The sequence below is a fragment of the Elephas maximus genome, chromosome 4 (assembly GCF_024166365.1).
Source record: "Elephas maximus indicus isolate mEleMax1 chromosome 4, mEleMax1 primary haplotype, whole genome shotgun sequence".
NCBI classification, from domain to species: domain Eukaryota; kingdom Metazoa; phylum Chordata; class Mammalia; order Proboscidea; family Elephantidae; genus Elephas; species Elephas maximus.
In genome coordinates this window covers 86,468,621-86,484,296 of record NC_064822.1, presented here as the reverse complement: position 1 = coordinate 86,484,296, position 15,676 = coordinate 86,468,621, and the positions used below count along the sequence as shown (strand labels likewise).

The 15,676-nt window shown below is 39.8% G+C and overlaps 2 protein-coding genes across 12 annotated transcripts in view; both read right to left on the bottom strand.

Annotated features, from left to right (window-relative positions):
• Window positions 1-7,337: 7,337 nt before the first annotated feature.
• Window positions 7,338-8,562, bottom strand: REP15 (RAB15 effector protein). Its single transcript, XM_049882715.1, has one exon. It carries the CDS (start codon window positions 8,225-8,227, stop codon window positions 7,517-7,519), a length of 711 nt encoding a protein of 236 aa, XP_049738672.1. The 5' UTR covers window positions 8,228-8,562; the 3' UTR covers window positions 7,338-7,516.
• A 642-nt stretch (window positions 8,563-9,204) lies between these two features.
• The window catches only part of PPFIBP1 (PPFIA binding protein 1), a 210,613-nt gene continuing 204,141 nt past the window's right edge, over window positions 9,205-15,676 (bottom strand). For all 11 annotated transcript variants that reach the window (XM_049882696.1, XM_049882697.1, XM_049882698.1 and 8 more), the window contains 5 exons: window positions 15,527-15,652; window positions 14,390-14,578; window positions 12,239-12,418; window positions 11,255-11,320; window positions 9,205-11,110 (listed from right to left, as the gene is read on the bottom strand). In XM_049882696.1, coding sequence (XP_049738653.1) covers window positions 11,024-11,110; window positions 11,255-11,320; window positions 12,239-12,418; window positions 14,390-14,578; window positions 15,527-15,652 — 648 coding nt within the window. In that variant the 3' untranslated portion in view covers window positions 9,205-11,023. The remainder of the gene's footprint in view (window positions 11,111-11,254; window positions 11,321-12,238; window positions 12,419-14,389; window positions 14,579-15,526; window positions 15,653-15,676) is intronic.

Below are 15,676 nucleotides of genomic sequence, written 5' to 3'. Positions count from 1 at the left end.
GCCCGAGGCCGCTTCTGCGCAGGCTCGCCCGGTCTTGCCACGCCTCCAGGATGGGGAAACCGGGAAGTTGGAGCTATGAATTGAGGGTCTGAGCCAGATGTTCGAAGAGAAACTAACCAGAAAAACAGAAAATGGTAATGAAAAGGAAACAAAAAGATTAAAAAAAAAACAAAGTTCGAAGCAATCAGGTCAAAGACAGTTTCAAATAAAGACCACAAAGGGATGAGGGAAATTGCGGCAAACAGAAGGTGTGGGCCGGGTGAGGACCTAAAATGACCCAAGAATCAGGCAGTTTACCCTAGAATCCAAGGAGTCCCTGGATGGGGCTAACCGTGACTCCAGTACTAACTAAAAGGTTGGCGGTTTGAACCCATCCAGGGCTGCCTGGGAAGACAGGCCTGGTGATTTGCTTCTGAAGTTACAGCCATGAAAACCCTATGCTGTAGTTCTACTCTGCACACATGAGGTTGCCATGAGTCAGGCCCTAATCTAATCACTAGTGTCTTTAAGGCAAATCCGTAGCCCTTGAGTGGATGCTGATTTATAGCGACCCTATAGGTGCCTTAAAAGGAGAGGGAAATCTGGACAAGAGACACAGACGAGAAAGAACACCATGCGACCACGGAAGCAGAGATTGGAGTGATGCACCTACAAGCCAAAGAATGCCAAGAATTGCCAGGCATGTGCCATAAGAGCTAGGACAGAGGCATGGAACAGATCGCCCTTATTGCCTTCAGGAGGAACCAACCCGGCGGACACCATGATTTCGGACTTCTAGCCTTCAGAACCATGAGACAATAAATTTGTTTTAAGCAAATCAGTTTATGGTACTCTGTTTTGACAGCCCTATGAAACTATATAGGAGCCCTGGTAACAAAGTGGTTAACACCTTGACTGCTTTCCAAAAAGTCGGCAGTTCGAATCCACCAGCTACTCCTTGGAAATCCTACGGGGCAGTTCTACTCTATCATATAGAGTTGCTATGAGTCAGAATCCACTCAGTGCCAAGAGTTTTTTTTTTTTGGTATGAAACTAATAAAACCATTTATTTAAAGAGTAATCTTAAGCAAGTATTGACATACAGTTAGCACTGTGTGTGCCTTTAACTGTTATCAGTTATTCAGCTAGCTAGATTATACATCAGATTAGAATTACAAAAAGTAAGAGCTCATCAAAAAAAACTTGCCGTCGAGTCAATTAGGACTCATAGTGAGCCTTCAGCAGTCCAGCTCTTAACCACTGTGCTACCTAGGGCTCCCAGAACTCATCAAGACCTAGATAATGTTCATCATTTAATGAGCTTTTATTTTCTACCCTGGGATGGATCAACATACAGTCCTTAATAAAATTATTCTCTATTTTAAGATTAAAAGCATGGCCTTTTTAGTCACGGATGTGGGGTTTGAGTCCAGATTTGCTTCTTTGTGATCTTGGGCAAGTCTACCTAACCTGTTTGAGCTTCAGTTCCATGGAATATACATGAGTTACTAAGAATCACATAGTTTTTCAATTGGAAAGGATCTGAGAGGTGCAATAACTCACTCATAATAAAAATCTTTTCTTCAGCCTTCATGACAAAATGATCCAACATACAAGAAGGGCTGGCTTCATGGACATGCAACTTAGAAGGGCCCTGTGCTTAGCTGAATGGTCTACTGGCGCCATCTTGAAATTTTTAATAATTTTTTTAATAAGAGGCCTCACATTTTCATTTTGTAGTGGGCCCCACAAATTATGTAGCCAGTGCTATGTAGAACAATTTTAAATGTTAAGGTTTTTTTACAATGGGTTTTTACTATATCTAAAACCTGGATTAATTGAATGACTTTCTGTCAGAGAACTACTTTTAATGAAAATTAACTTCGTTATAAAAAGTGGGTGAATTATAGTATGTACGTACAAGTATGGTGAACAGACAATATTCAAATATCTAGGTGTAAGAATGGATCTTGCAAACTTAAATGTCTGTCAAACCTATTGATTAATATACATACAATAACCAGTTGCCTTCGAATTGATTCCAACTCATGGCAACCTCATATGTGTCAGAGTAGAACTATGCTCCATAGGCTTTTCAATGACTGATATTTTGGAAGTAGATCACCAGGCCTTTCTTCTGAGGTACCTCTGGGTGGACTCCAAGCTCCAGTCTTTCTGTTAGCAGCCAAGTGTGTTAACCATTTGTACCACTCAGTGACTCCATACATACAATATAGGGTACCATTTAGAACTATGAATCTCAGTCCTGTTTGAAAATTAGAATCCCTTCAGAAGATTTTTTTAAAACACTGCCCTTGGGGCTTCCCTTCTGAGATTCCAATCAATTGGTCTAGAGTGTATCGGGGGCATTTCTTTCTTAAAGCTACCCAAGTGAATCTAATATGCAGGTAAGATTGAGAACTGGTGATGTCAGCTTTAAAAAGGATGAAGTGGATATAAACCTATTAGCATGGAAAGATAGCCACAAAATGCTTAGTTTTTTAAAAAAGCAGGTTATAAAACATTTATGGATCATATGATCCCATTTGTATAAAATATTTTCATACTCGATCTGTGTTCTGGAATGACAAACAGCAAACTGGAAGTAGTAGTCATGGGGTGGAAGTGTGTCTACTGAAGACTTCACTTTCTCTACTTCTCTACTTGAATTATTACATCAAGAATGCAGATTTTAAAACAAGCAAGAATGAAAAAAATGTGGTATATTTAAAATCAGCAAAAGCATCACATTTTTCTCTTTATATATATATATTTTTTTATTGTAGGTGAAGGTTTACAGAACAAACTAGCTTCTCATTAAACAGCACACATATTATTTTATGACATTGGTTAACAACCCCACAACATGTCAACACTTTCCCTTTTGACCTTGGGTTCCCTATTACCTGCTTTCTTGTCCCCTCCTGCCTTCTAGTCCTTGCCCCTGGGCTGGGTGCCCCTTTAGTCTCATGTTGTTTTATGGGCCTGTCTAATCTTTGGCTGATGGGTGAACCTCAGGAGTGACTCCATTACTGAGCTAAAAGGGTGTCTGGGCGCCATACTCTCAGGGTTTCTCCAGCTTCTGTCAGGCCAGTAAGCCTGGTCTTTTTTTGTTTGTTAGAATTTTGTTTTACATTTTTCTCTAGCTCTGTCTGGGAACCTCTACTGTGATCTGTGTCAGAATAGTCAGTGCTGGTAGCCGGGCGCCATCTAGTTGTACTGGACTCAGTCTGGTGGAAGCTGTGATAGTTGTGGATATTTTTATTTTTTATTAAAAAAAACTTTAGTGAGCCTTTAATTGGTAGCTTCCACATATTTATAATGTGAATGCTTATAATTTATACAAGATTCTCATAAATTTTGGTAAATTGTTTAATTAAACACCTTACATTTCACTACATAAAATATTTTCACAAGTTTTGTCCCCCTTGAATTAGCTGAAGTCATTTGCATTTTACAGATAAGAAAATATAGTTAAGCCATTTGACTCTGCTCTTCTGAGCTGAATTGAGACTCAAATCCACATCTGATTTCAAATTGAATGCTCTTTTTATTGTACTACACAACCATCAAACGAGCCCTGGTGGGTCAATGGTTAAGCACTCAGCTGCTAACCGAAAGGTTGGCAGTTAGAACCCACCCAGCAGCTCCAGAGGAGAAAAGACCTGGCGATCTGCTCTCGTACAGATTACAGCCCAGAAAACTCTATGGGGTAGTTCTACTCTGTCCTATAGGGTCACTATGAGTCAGAATCAGCTTGACAGCACACAACATCAACAACGCACTACATACCTTCTTAGTAGCTTACACTACAACGAATTTCTGCAGACAGGGGTCACTGTACACTGAGGAAAACATTTATTGCTTTAACAACTTCAAGAGATGCCTCCTCAGTGGGATGCAGACCCCAAATTCTCATAAAAAGACCAGACTTAACGGTCTGACTGAGACTAGAAGGACCCCGGCAGTCATGGTCCCCAAACCTTCGGTTGGCCCAGGACAGGAACCATTCCCAAAGCCAACTCGTCAGACATGGATTGGACTGGACAATGGGTTGGAGAGAGAAGCTGATGAAGAATGAGCTATTTGCATCAGGTGGACACTTCAGACTATGTTGGCATCCTCTGCCTGGAGGGGAGATGGGCGGGTAGAGGGTTAGAAGCTGGCAAAATGGTCACGAAAAGAGAGACTGGAAGGAGGGAGTGGGCTGTCTCATTGGGGGAGAGTATTTGGGAGTATGTAGTAAGGTGTATGTAAGTTTATATGTGAGAGACTGACTTGATTTGTAAACTTTCACTTAAAGCACAATAAAAATTATTTTTAAAAAAACAAAAAGAGATGCCTCCTGTACCTATTCATGCCTAGCTTACAGAGAGGGCTAACATGCTTTCTTAGTCTTTTGGTTTCCTGGGATAAAGAAGTAAAGACAAATTTATTTCTGCCCTTGCATATTTTCTTATTATGTAAGAAATTTGTAAATAACAGCCTTCTAATTGTGGTATGGAAACCCTGGTGGCATAGTGGTTAAGTGCTACAGCTGTTAACCAAGAGGTTGGCAGTTCAAATCCGCCAGGCGCTCCTTGGTAACTCTATAGGGCAGTTCTACTCTGTCCTATAGGGTCGCTGTCAGAATCGACTCGATGGCTGCAGGTTTGGTTTCTGGTAATTGTGGTATGTTTCCTGTATCCCACATCCAATCATCAGCAAATGCTGTATGCTTTATGGGTCAGCCACATCCCAAATCTCATTTCTTTACCCCTCCTCGGCCCTAGCCACACTTTTCTCTCACTGGATTACTGCAATAGCCTCCTAGCTGCTCCCTGGGCCCTGCTGCCACTCTTTCCCCCCTGCAATCTATTTTCCATTCCATAAGCAGCTGAGAATTTTACAGTGTTGAGTCAGATCATAGCATTTCTCTCCTCCTATCACTCAAAATAAAATCCAGAGTCCTTCTTTTGGCTTACAAGACCCTGCCTTATCTATTTGCTGGCTAGTTTTCTGATCTCCTAGCAGAGTGATCTTCTATCACTCTCCCCTGGATCACTCTGCTCCACCCACACGAGCCTTTTTTGCTGTGCCTCAGACATATTTAATCTACTCTCAATTCAGCCCCTGCATTCCCTCTGCCCAGCACACTCTTCTCCAGATATCTGCATTGATGTTCTCTTACTTTATTCAGTTCTCTGGTCTATTGCCCCCTCCTCAGTCAGGCCTTCCTTAACCATCCAACATGTGATAGCACCGCCTTCACTCTCCATCCCCTTAAAAACCGAACCAAACCCATTGCCACTGAGTGGATTCTGACTCATAGTGACCCTACAGGACATAGCAGAAAGGCCCTATAGGGTTTCCAAGGAGGATCTGGTGGATTCAAACTGCCGGATCGTTTTGGTTAGCAGCCAAGCTCTTAACCACCAAGCCATCAAGGCTCCTCCATGCTTTTTCTTTATAGCACTCCTGATATTCCAAAAAATACACATTTTTAATATACATACCTGTATTTGTTTATTGTCTGTCTTCTGCTATTAGGATAGAGACTTCCTGAAAGTATGGACTGTCTTTTTGTTTTCACTGCTGAATCCTCAGGGCATAGAATAGGGCCTACCACTCAAATATTCTGCACTAAAAGGAGTGATAGAAAAGTGAGACTGCACCATCAAAGGCAGAAAACTTGGCGAGACCGGGAAAAACAAGGCAGTCCTGTCCAGTTCCAGCTCTCACAGGTTACACTGTAATAGACATTCACCAATTTTCTGTGAATGAATCTAACTTCCATTTACAATTTTAAGCTTTTTTTTTTTTTTTTTGGCAACATATTAACCTAATGACTCGAAATAACAAAAGCTGACTTTGACTCTATTCTGTTGGAGATCTGTTCAGCAAGAACTGCGTTATCAGTGACCAGGACATTCTCCAGCAGGAGCAGCAGCAGAGGACCAAGGCCAGGAAGTGCAGCAGAAATGAGCACAGTCCCAAGGCTGCAGTTGGAGGTTGTTGATATTCCTTGCAGACCCTATAGACCATCTAGCATCTTTGTAAGTGAGGGGTCTTTGTGGTCTCAGCAATCCCGGTAGTTCAGGATGGAAGAAATAACTTTTTTTTTTAACATGACAACAGGAAAGAGTACAGGCTTTATAAGTTGGCAGACCTTAGTTTATGTTTATTATGAGCCACTTACTAGCTTTATGACCTTTGCAAAATCATTTAACCTCTCTGATTTGTACAATAGAAATAAATACTGTCTTACTTATCTGATGCTACTGTGACAAAAATACCACAAGTGGACGGCTTTAACAAACAGAAGTTTATTCTCTCACAGTTTAGGAGGCTAGAAGTCCGAATTCAGTGAGCCAGCTCTAGGGGAAGGCTTTCTTTCTCTGTCAGTTCTGGGAGAAGGTCCTTGTCATCAATCTTCCCCTGTTCTAGGAGCTTCTCAGTGCAGGGACCCTAGGTCCAGAGGACGTGCTCCCCTCCTGGTTCTTCATTTTTGGTGGCATGAAGTCCCCCTGTGTCTCTACTTGATTCTCCCTTTTATGTCTCAAAAGATACAACCTAATCTTGTGGCTTGAGTCCTACCTCATTAACATAACTACCTCTAATCCTGCCTGATTAACATCACAGAGGTAGAACATACAACACATAAGAAAATCACATCAGATGACAAAATGGTAGACAATCACACAATACTGGGAATCATGGCCTAGCCAAGTTGACAACATATTTTTGGGAGACACAATTCAATCCATATCAAATACCTACCTTTTGGAGGTGAAGTGTGGATTAGCAATTATACATGTAAAGCATCTAGCATGGCATATGAGTTCAATAAATAATGATGATTCTTCTTTGTACTGTTACTCTCCTGGCCTGGGGTAACGGAGGGTTTCATGGGTTTTATATGTGAATATACCTTCCTGAGCATAAATGCTAAACAAATATTATTATTATTACAGGGAACTGTTATAGGGATAACTGTTTAAATTACAGGTAAAGCTGACACTCAAGGAAATCCCAAAGAGAATCCCACCAAGATCCTCTCTGTGCAGCACAAACAGCTAGGGACAAGGCTGGGAGTAAGGAGGGGTTTAGAGGAAAAAGCAGTGAGGTTTTGCTTAGGAATCCTGAATTGAAACTGGTCTTAATATTATAACTGTAACTAAACCTGTCACCACCTTACTCTATCCACCTCCCACCTATAGCAACAAACACACTGTTTACACTTTTGAATGTTAGACTGATTATTTCAAACAAAAGACACTTATTTTTTGCAAACCAAACTTTAAGGGTGGCTTTATTATCTTCTCCCACTTTTGTTACTGAGTGAATGAAAACAATTAAATGACAAGTTTTTCCTGAAATACAGCAAGAGCTTTTTCTCTTCATAATCATGACACTAGTACTTTAACCTGGGAACCAAAGTGTCAGGGGGAGGAGGGGGGAGTCCTGTCCTGGAACTATGCAAGTAGATGGGCTTGTTTACTAGAATAAAAATAATCTGTTTTCATCTTACAGTCCAGTCTCATCACACCTATCCAGGTCAGAGGATGTTAATATAAACCTTGCCCACCTCTCTCAGCCCATCTTTCTTACTCAGACAGTTTCCAAGCAGCTGTCTGATGGAGACACAATGTTCAGTTTCCAGGACAAATCGTGCCACAGCCTTCCCTCCTGGCAGTTGGCTCCTCACTCTCTCACTTTTGACACTGTCCAGGACAACTCCTCTGATGTCTTTAGGCTTTCCTGGCATACCGAAGATGATCAAGAGGCCCAGACAATCCTCTCCTATCAAGTTACAGAATTCTTCCAGTTTATCAAATCTACTCTTTTCCCTGGAAGACTCCTCTACTCTCAGTTTCAGATTGGAGATGTCACAAGGTTTAGATTCCACAAGAGGAAGAGAAGACATCTTCAGAGTCTGTACTGCCAGCTGAAGGCTTATTTGTTTGTTTGCACCCCAAAAGGTCCAAATCCAGTCTGCCCCAAACAATAAAGCTTGGTGCTTCGTCATCTTGGTGGTGGTAAGCCATTCGTCAGCTCCCTTTTCTTGGCAGAAAGTGATGAAGTGGATTAGGAATATTTCATTCAGAGTGTTTGGAGCTGGGCAGAGTTTACTTACATGATCTTCAAATCCAAGATACTCCTCCAGTTTCTGAGCTGCATAAACTACAGCTCCACTGAACACATCAGGGATGCTGAGAACCTCTTGGCTGTCTTTCAGAGTCAAGTGTTGGGATGTTTTCTGCCCCATTTCCTCTGCACTAGGTATTGTTTCCAAACATCAAACATGTGAAACTCACTCAGAATGACTTCTTTTTCAGGGTAAAAGTTTTGCATCTGCCAATACAGTCACAGTTCTCCAACCCTAAAGCTTATTTGCTGTAGCAGAGCATATATACCTATAGCTAAAAAAAACAGGGTAGCCTCCCTGTTTGTCAACTGGGTGTGTTCTGGTCATACAGTTTCTTACTGGTTCATTAACTTAGGGATACTTTCACACAAAATATCTGTTCTTCTCTAGGTTACATTCACTACTTTTTATACAGGTAGTCCCTACCTTACGACATATTCGGGTTACTACAAACTGCACTTAAAAAACTTAGGACCGTCTATTTTATGATTTGTGTATTTTTTGTATATGTATTATTAAAATATATCTGTAAGTTTATATGTAATGTTTCCAACCCCCAAAGACAAATAAAGATCGAATTTATAAAGATACTGATAATAAAAGGCAATAATAATGAAAACTAAAAAAAAAAAAAAAATGAGGTATTTGAATTAGAACCAACGTACTGAGCGCTCAGAATGGAAGCCTGTTGTAAGTCGGGGACTACCTATACTTGGTAATCTCTCCCAAGATATGTTTCCTGGTTCCAAATTTTGTTAAAAAATATAGTTGCTTCTTCAAAGACCATACACCTCTTTCTGTAACAACTCAAATTCGAAGGCGAGGCATTTCCGTTTGCATTTCCTATGTCCCCTCTCTGCCATGACCCCTTACCCTCTCCACCTCAGTGGCCTATGTTTCCTTTCATACAAAAGTTTCTTAAACAAAGGCTTCAAATTTCTATCTGTTCATATATACTGTATACCCCACCCAAACGAATTTATGGGAGTTTGTGAATCATAAAGAACTTGTGTTATTGTTTTCTAAATCAGAAATAAAGCCTGGCAGATATCCTGAACAAAGGAAAATTAAATAATAAACAACAAAAATATGAGGCAATTTTCAGTTGATTTTATTTCCTTCCATATAATAATATCAGCAGTGTATAATATTTTGTAAATAAAATATATCATCAGAATCTTTTTAACCTTATCACATATCATTATGTTACATTGTCCTGAATAAAGAATATTTGGCATCTATTAACAGTCTCCTGATATTTTTTACCAGGTTCTGATAACAAATTGCATTTTTCAAATTGTGACAAGTATTCACATTAAAATAAAATACAAATACAGTAAGTTCCCAATACCGTTGGTTGTTAGTTACTGCTGAATCAATTTCAACTCATGGCGACCCCATCTGTGTGAGTAGAACTGCACTCCATAGGGTTTTCAAGGCTGTGACCTTTCTGAAGCAGATCACCAGGCCTTACTTCCAAGGCAGTGAGTGGCAGGGTTCGAAGCAAATAGTCATTAACATCAAATCATTTTAGTTATGAATAAATAGTAATCTAGTATTATGAGCTCTCTGCCAAACAGATTAGTAACCTGGTGACGACTTAAAAGAACCATACCACTGACAATCAAATGCAATTTATAACCAAGCATTTATTGAACTGCCCAGCCCCACTCCAATTTGTGAAAACCTGTCATTTCCACGGTTGGCTACCATGAGTAATCATGTAGTACTGAATAAAAGATAAAATATTGTTCTAATATCTCTAAAAATAATAAACACAGTAACGGTTTTTGCTACAGCCTTTTATGTTCTTCATAAAGAGTATTTCAGCCCCGTGCTGTGGAAAAACATAAGCTATATTTTATCCTAACAAAATAGCCACCATAAAACCACTTTGCAGCAAACTTACATTGAGACAGAATATCCAGACAAATATTCACCTTTAAAAGCCCCATTCATTCATAGTCTGAGAAATTTACAATTAAAAACATATTGAGGCAGCTGTTAGCATTTTGATATAATGTATTTAACAAAAAGGAAAATAAGCTTAATACTGCAAAGATTTTTGTTTTGTTTTTGCTTTCTTTAGAAATTATTTCTACCAATTCTATTGGGACTTCTGAATGCATTTTAATTAATAGTATTTCATTGTCCCTGGAGTTCTTCCTTATGAGGTAAAAGGATTCAAGATTAAGGTTGAAATTTTTTAAAAAAAAAAAAATTTAACTATTTTGAGGTGTGTTATCAAAGAAGGGGAATTTTATATACACTGATTTAGTGTAAATGATCAACATTGTTAAAATTCAGTTGTGGAGAAAAAAAAAGATCATCTTGACCTCTCCAGGAACCAGCTGGTATATGAAAAATGTGATCTTTTCACTGTCTTCCTTATGTCACAAAATAAAAGTTCAATTTTCTATGTACTGTATATATACACATATTTAGAAAAATATATAAAAATAAGACAAGAGGCATATGGAGGCGTGGCTGGCATTTGGTGGGTACACTGAATGCTTAAGGAAATTTTGAGAGCACACACATAATGTCCAGCTTAGACGGTTGCTGTGAAATACTGATGGGACAAAATCATCTCACATACTGGTTGCTGCTCCCAAAATCCTCCATACTGTGAAAGTGAGTGGAAACGCTACAGTAAAATACTCATCTTAAATGCAACACTTTAAATATATCACAGATTTTTACATTAAATAGAGTAATACTCTCATTTACCAGTGTCTCATTTTTCATGGCAGCTTTAGAATAGGCCTGTTCCCCCTGCTGTCCATTTCCACTTCTAAATGAGAAATTGGAACTACAAATGATATACAATCTGTTGCTCGCTGTATATACTGTGAGTGTTGGAGAAATAATACAGAAAAAAGACTAGGGACTCCTAGTGCTCATCAGGTGCTGTGGTCAAACGTTTGAGTCTTCATCTGTAATGCTGGCACTAGGAGAACGGGCAGCAAAATCTTTAAACATGTCATCTTCCTTTAACATGTGCTGGAAAACAAGGAGACAGGGACTCACACACACTGTGAACCAACAGCTCAAAACTACACCTTTTCTAACAAACATGCAGTCCCTTGGGGTTGATCTTAAAGGATATATTCAGAATAACATTTTAAATTCATTTTACAAACTTACTGTTAGATTGTTGATGCCTTCAGAGAATGCGCCTATCTGTCTCACTGTCCCTTCTGAATCTTCCATCTGCAAAGAACGTATCATAAAGTGATATATCTTCCTTGTATAATTTCAAGGAAAGTACAGCAAACTGAACAAAAACTCCAAGAAATAATGCAACTACTACTGAGTGAGGGTAGGAGTAATGGAACACTTTTAATGATAATCTCCTCTCATTACTGCATTCAGAAGTTAAAAATTAAAAAAAAAAAAAAAAAAACACTTTGCTGGTACATCTAGCCTAATGATCTGATTTTGACGATGGCACCAAAGGATTGTTGATCAGAGGGCAACATATAGTCCCATGATTTTGATCTGAAAAGATTAGATAGTATGACTTGTCCATTCCTGACTTGTGTTAATGCGTAGATTTCCGTAATATAGAGATGGTATCCCACTAAACCAAACCCAGTGCTGTCAAGTCAATTCCAAGTCATAGCAACCCTATAGGGCAGAGTAGAGCTGCCCCATAGGGTTACCAAGGCTGTAAATCTTTACAGAAGCAGGCTGCCATATCTTTCTCCCATGGAACGGCTGGTGGGTTTGAACCGCTGACCTCTTTGGTTAGCCATCAGTGCTTTAACCACTGTACCACCAGGGCTCCTTATGACACAGTACAGCATAGGTAAATAGAGCACAGGCTTTGGAGTCAGGCTAGCAAGTTGGAATCTCAGCTCTTCTACCAGCTCTGTGATCTTGGGCAAGTTACTTAACCCCTTTGTGCCTCAGTTTCCTTATCTATAAAATGAGGATAACAAAACTCCCTACATCTTAGGATTACTATGAACACGTTAACATATGAGCCTGAGACGTAGTAAGCAATCTGTAAGTGGTCACTATTATTTTATTATTATCTTTATTTTTAGGGATTTATGGGAACTTCCTTGATTTGTAGACAGTGTTTGGTGTAAGAAGTTTAAAATAGTTATATACTGTTGCATGCACCTGCTCTAACCGGTCCAAATCATCGTCGTCATACAGGCGCATGTCCAACCCTGGTTTAAACCCTTTCTTAGATGCACTTCCTGATGTCTGTCCCAGTTCCATTGGACAAACATACTCTTCCCCATCTTCCTGTTTCTTCTTTCTCAGATTCCCAAAATTGCTGAAGGTTAGTTTCTTCGGCTTTAAAAGAAAAGCAAACAAAAACAGTCAGGGGTTTGGTAAAATTCAGATGACAAGGGATTGAGATCATGTGGAATTGAATTAATTACCCAATCACATAGAGAAAAGCAACTGGACAATGAAATCTGCATAAGAAAAACAAAGGCATCATAGGGATATGACTGATGCATCTAAATATATGATCCTTGTTATGAGTATCAGAAGATTAAGCTTGTTTTCCTTAGTTACACTAACTGGGTAGTCACTGTGATACACAAAATATGTTAAGACCTTTTGTTCTGATTAAACAGGACTTAATGGAATGCTGAATCCAATTTCTCAAGGTTTCCCAACCTAAGATCAGCAAAAGAAAATGGTGCTTATTATTTGCATGAGGTTATGATTATCTTGTGTGCTTGTTGTACTTCCACACCCTAGATGGTGACTGTGAAAAGACCCAGAAAATTTCCAGTGATGCTTACAAGACGAATTCCATCTTATTCACCGGGTAGACCTCGAGACTATCCATTAAGGACATGGTGATCAGGCTAATGACTCGGAATTTAAATAGAACAAAATCTCTCAGAAATTTCAAATCTGGCTCATCTTTTAAGAGACAAAGGGGACTAAAGAGAAGGCACTCAGGCAGATAGAAGGCATCAAACATACAAAAAAGACTTCATACATATTTCTGAAGGAGCCAGTAAACAGTCTCTCCACATTAAGATGGTTAAGGTAACTTGGAACAGCTAACATAAGAATGATTTAGAGGGAAAAAAAAAGTAATCAGAATTTGTTATGACCCATGAATCCAGGTGAATTAGGAAATATCCATTCTCTGCTGGTCTACCTTCTTCATTTCATTTCTTTTTAAATAAACCAGACACAAAGGAACAAACACTGTCTGATTCTATCTATATGAAAATCCAAAATAGGCAAGTGGACAGAGACAGGAAGTAGACCAGTGGCTACCAGGGGCTGGGGGAAGGGAGGGGATGAAGAGTGAGTGCTCAATGGACATACAGTCCTGTTTGGGGCAATGAAAAAATCGTGGTGATGATTGCATGCACGCATACATGCACACACACACGTATCTAGCTTCTAAAAATATTTTCAGCCATTTCCTGCCTGATCTTTCTGTATATTTCCACTCTCCTCTCCAATACTATCCTGTCTTCTTCCTGGGCCTCTATGAAACAGGATGAGGTTTCTTCTTTCAAATCACTCCATGCTTAACCCTAAAGTCACCCCAGCACTTTTCCCCCAGTCCAGGTAGTAGCCTTTGCCGTGGCTTAGTGGAAAAAGCTCAGGCCCAGAACTCTGCAGCCTGGCATGAATCCTGCCCTCTCTCTGGTTCTAAATGAGGAGGAGTTTAGAAGACGGAGCTTCAGGCCCAGTAAGAAGTTCCATCAGATAGGACTAGATAAAGAAAACAGAAGCATGTGTCCAGGTAGTCTTGCTTCATTTCTTAAATAATTTTCCAAACTTGTTAGACCGGTCAATTATAAGCCAGACAAATGGAAAAACAGGACAACTGCAGTCAATATTTGGGTCTAAGTCATGGCTTCTCTGCATTGGCAAAGTATTGATTACAGAAGTCAACATTATGCTCTTTATTATTATTAACTCGAATAAAATGACTTGAGCAAAGCTTTCTCCAGACAGAAATCTCCAAAAAATGCACTTGCTTAACTACCCTTAAAGATATGTTAATACCTTCAACCCATCCCAAAACTTAGTTAAAAACAAAAACAAACCCATTGCCATCCAGTCGATTCTGACTCATAGCGACCCTATAGGACACAGTAGAACTACTCCATAGAGTTTCCAAGGAGCACCTGGTGGATTCGAACTGCCGACCTTTTGGTTAGCAGCTGTAGCACTTAACCACTACGCCACCATTAGGAAGTCCCCAAAAATGGGATAGGCAGGTAGAAGTAAAAACTGAGCCTTCACTTCAGGCAATACTCAATGGTATAAGTTTGAACCAACCTTCACTTTTGCAGTAGCTGTTAGAAGGACATAATCTGGTAATTCCATGGCATCACGCTTCTGGTGTTGGGCCTCTGCACCGATCAGAAGGTTGAAATGAGTGGCCAAATGTCTTCGCAACAAGGTCTTATTTGGTGGGATGTTCAATAGCTGAGCCATTGTTTCTACATTAAAACGAGGTTCTAGAACCTGTAGGAAAAGTTAAGAGCTTTCCTTATGGTACTAAAAGGCACCACAGGTGTAATACATGTTTATATTGGTATTTATAACTTGCAAGGCTCTTTCACTTAGGTTATCACCAATGACTCTCTCAACAGCCCAGTGAGGTAGATAGGGTATGGACTTTGATCTTTAATTTACATATCTCTTCTTTATTTTGCCCAAGGGAAAAAAAAATTTTTTTTTGTAGGTGGTAGGTGGTAGAAGGTGGTGGTGGTTTAGTGGTAGAATTCTCACCTTCCACGTGGGAGAACTTGGGTTTAATTCCTAGCCAAAGCACCTCATGCAGTTACCACCCATTTTTCAGAGAAGGCATGTGTGTTAGCCGAGCTTCCATGCTAAAATGGGCTAAGAAGAAAGGCCTGGCAATCTACTTGTGAAAGTCCTATGATCACAATGGTCTGACTTGCAACCCATCACTGGGATGGTGCAAGACTGGGCAGCATTTTGTTCTGTTGTACACGGGGTCACCATGAGTCAGGGGCCACTCAACAGCAGCTAACAAAAACAACAACAACAAATAAGTGGTAGAGGTGGTTCTGAAATCCAGCCCTTGGGCATCACAAAGTCAGGGCTTCTGCCTGTCTGATGCCTTTGGAAGCCAACTCCTGTAACAAAAGTGTGCAGAAATATAATCTGTGTCTTTGCAGGGGTTTTAAAACATGATCATACGAGAGACAGTGGCCAGATATTGTTTAACATAAAAGAGGACAATCAAAATGTGCATAAATTATATCTGCAGGTATATAATGTGAATAAAAAATATGGAAAACAATGCTTTGAGAGTAAAGATTCACTAGAAATAATACAGGCGGGTTGGATTAGATAACTGTAGGATAATAACAAGCAAACAGATAATATTCTACTCTTAAAGGAAACAAAACAGTAAGTCAATTTAAAATGATAACAAAGCTTTACCATGAGCCCACCATGGACACCACTCCCTCTTAGATTGGGGGCATATTCTGCCAGGTCCACTGAGCGCAGCCACTCCATCACACGATGATTGGTCCACTGCTGAACCTCAGAAGGGGCGATGCTATTCTATGAGAACAAACAGCCACCAAC

What these genes read in the sequence shown, in the direction of transcription:
- REP15 (XM_049882715.1), bottom strand. Translation starts at nt 8,227, where the DNA reads ATGGGGCAGAAAACATCCCAACACTTGACTCTGAAAGACAGCCAAGAG.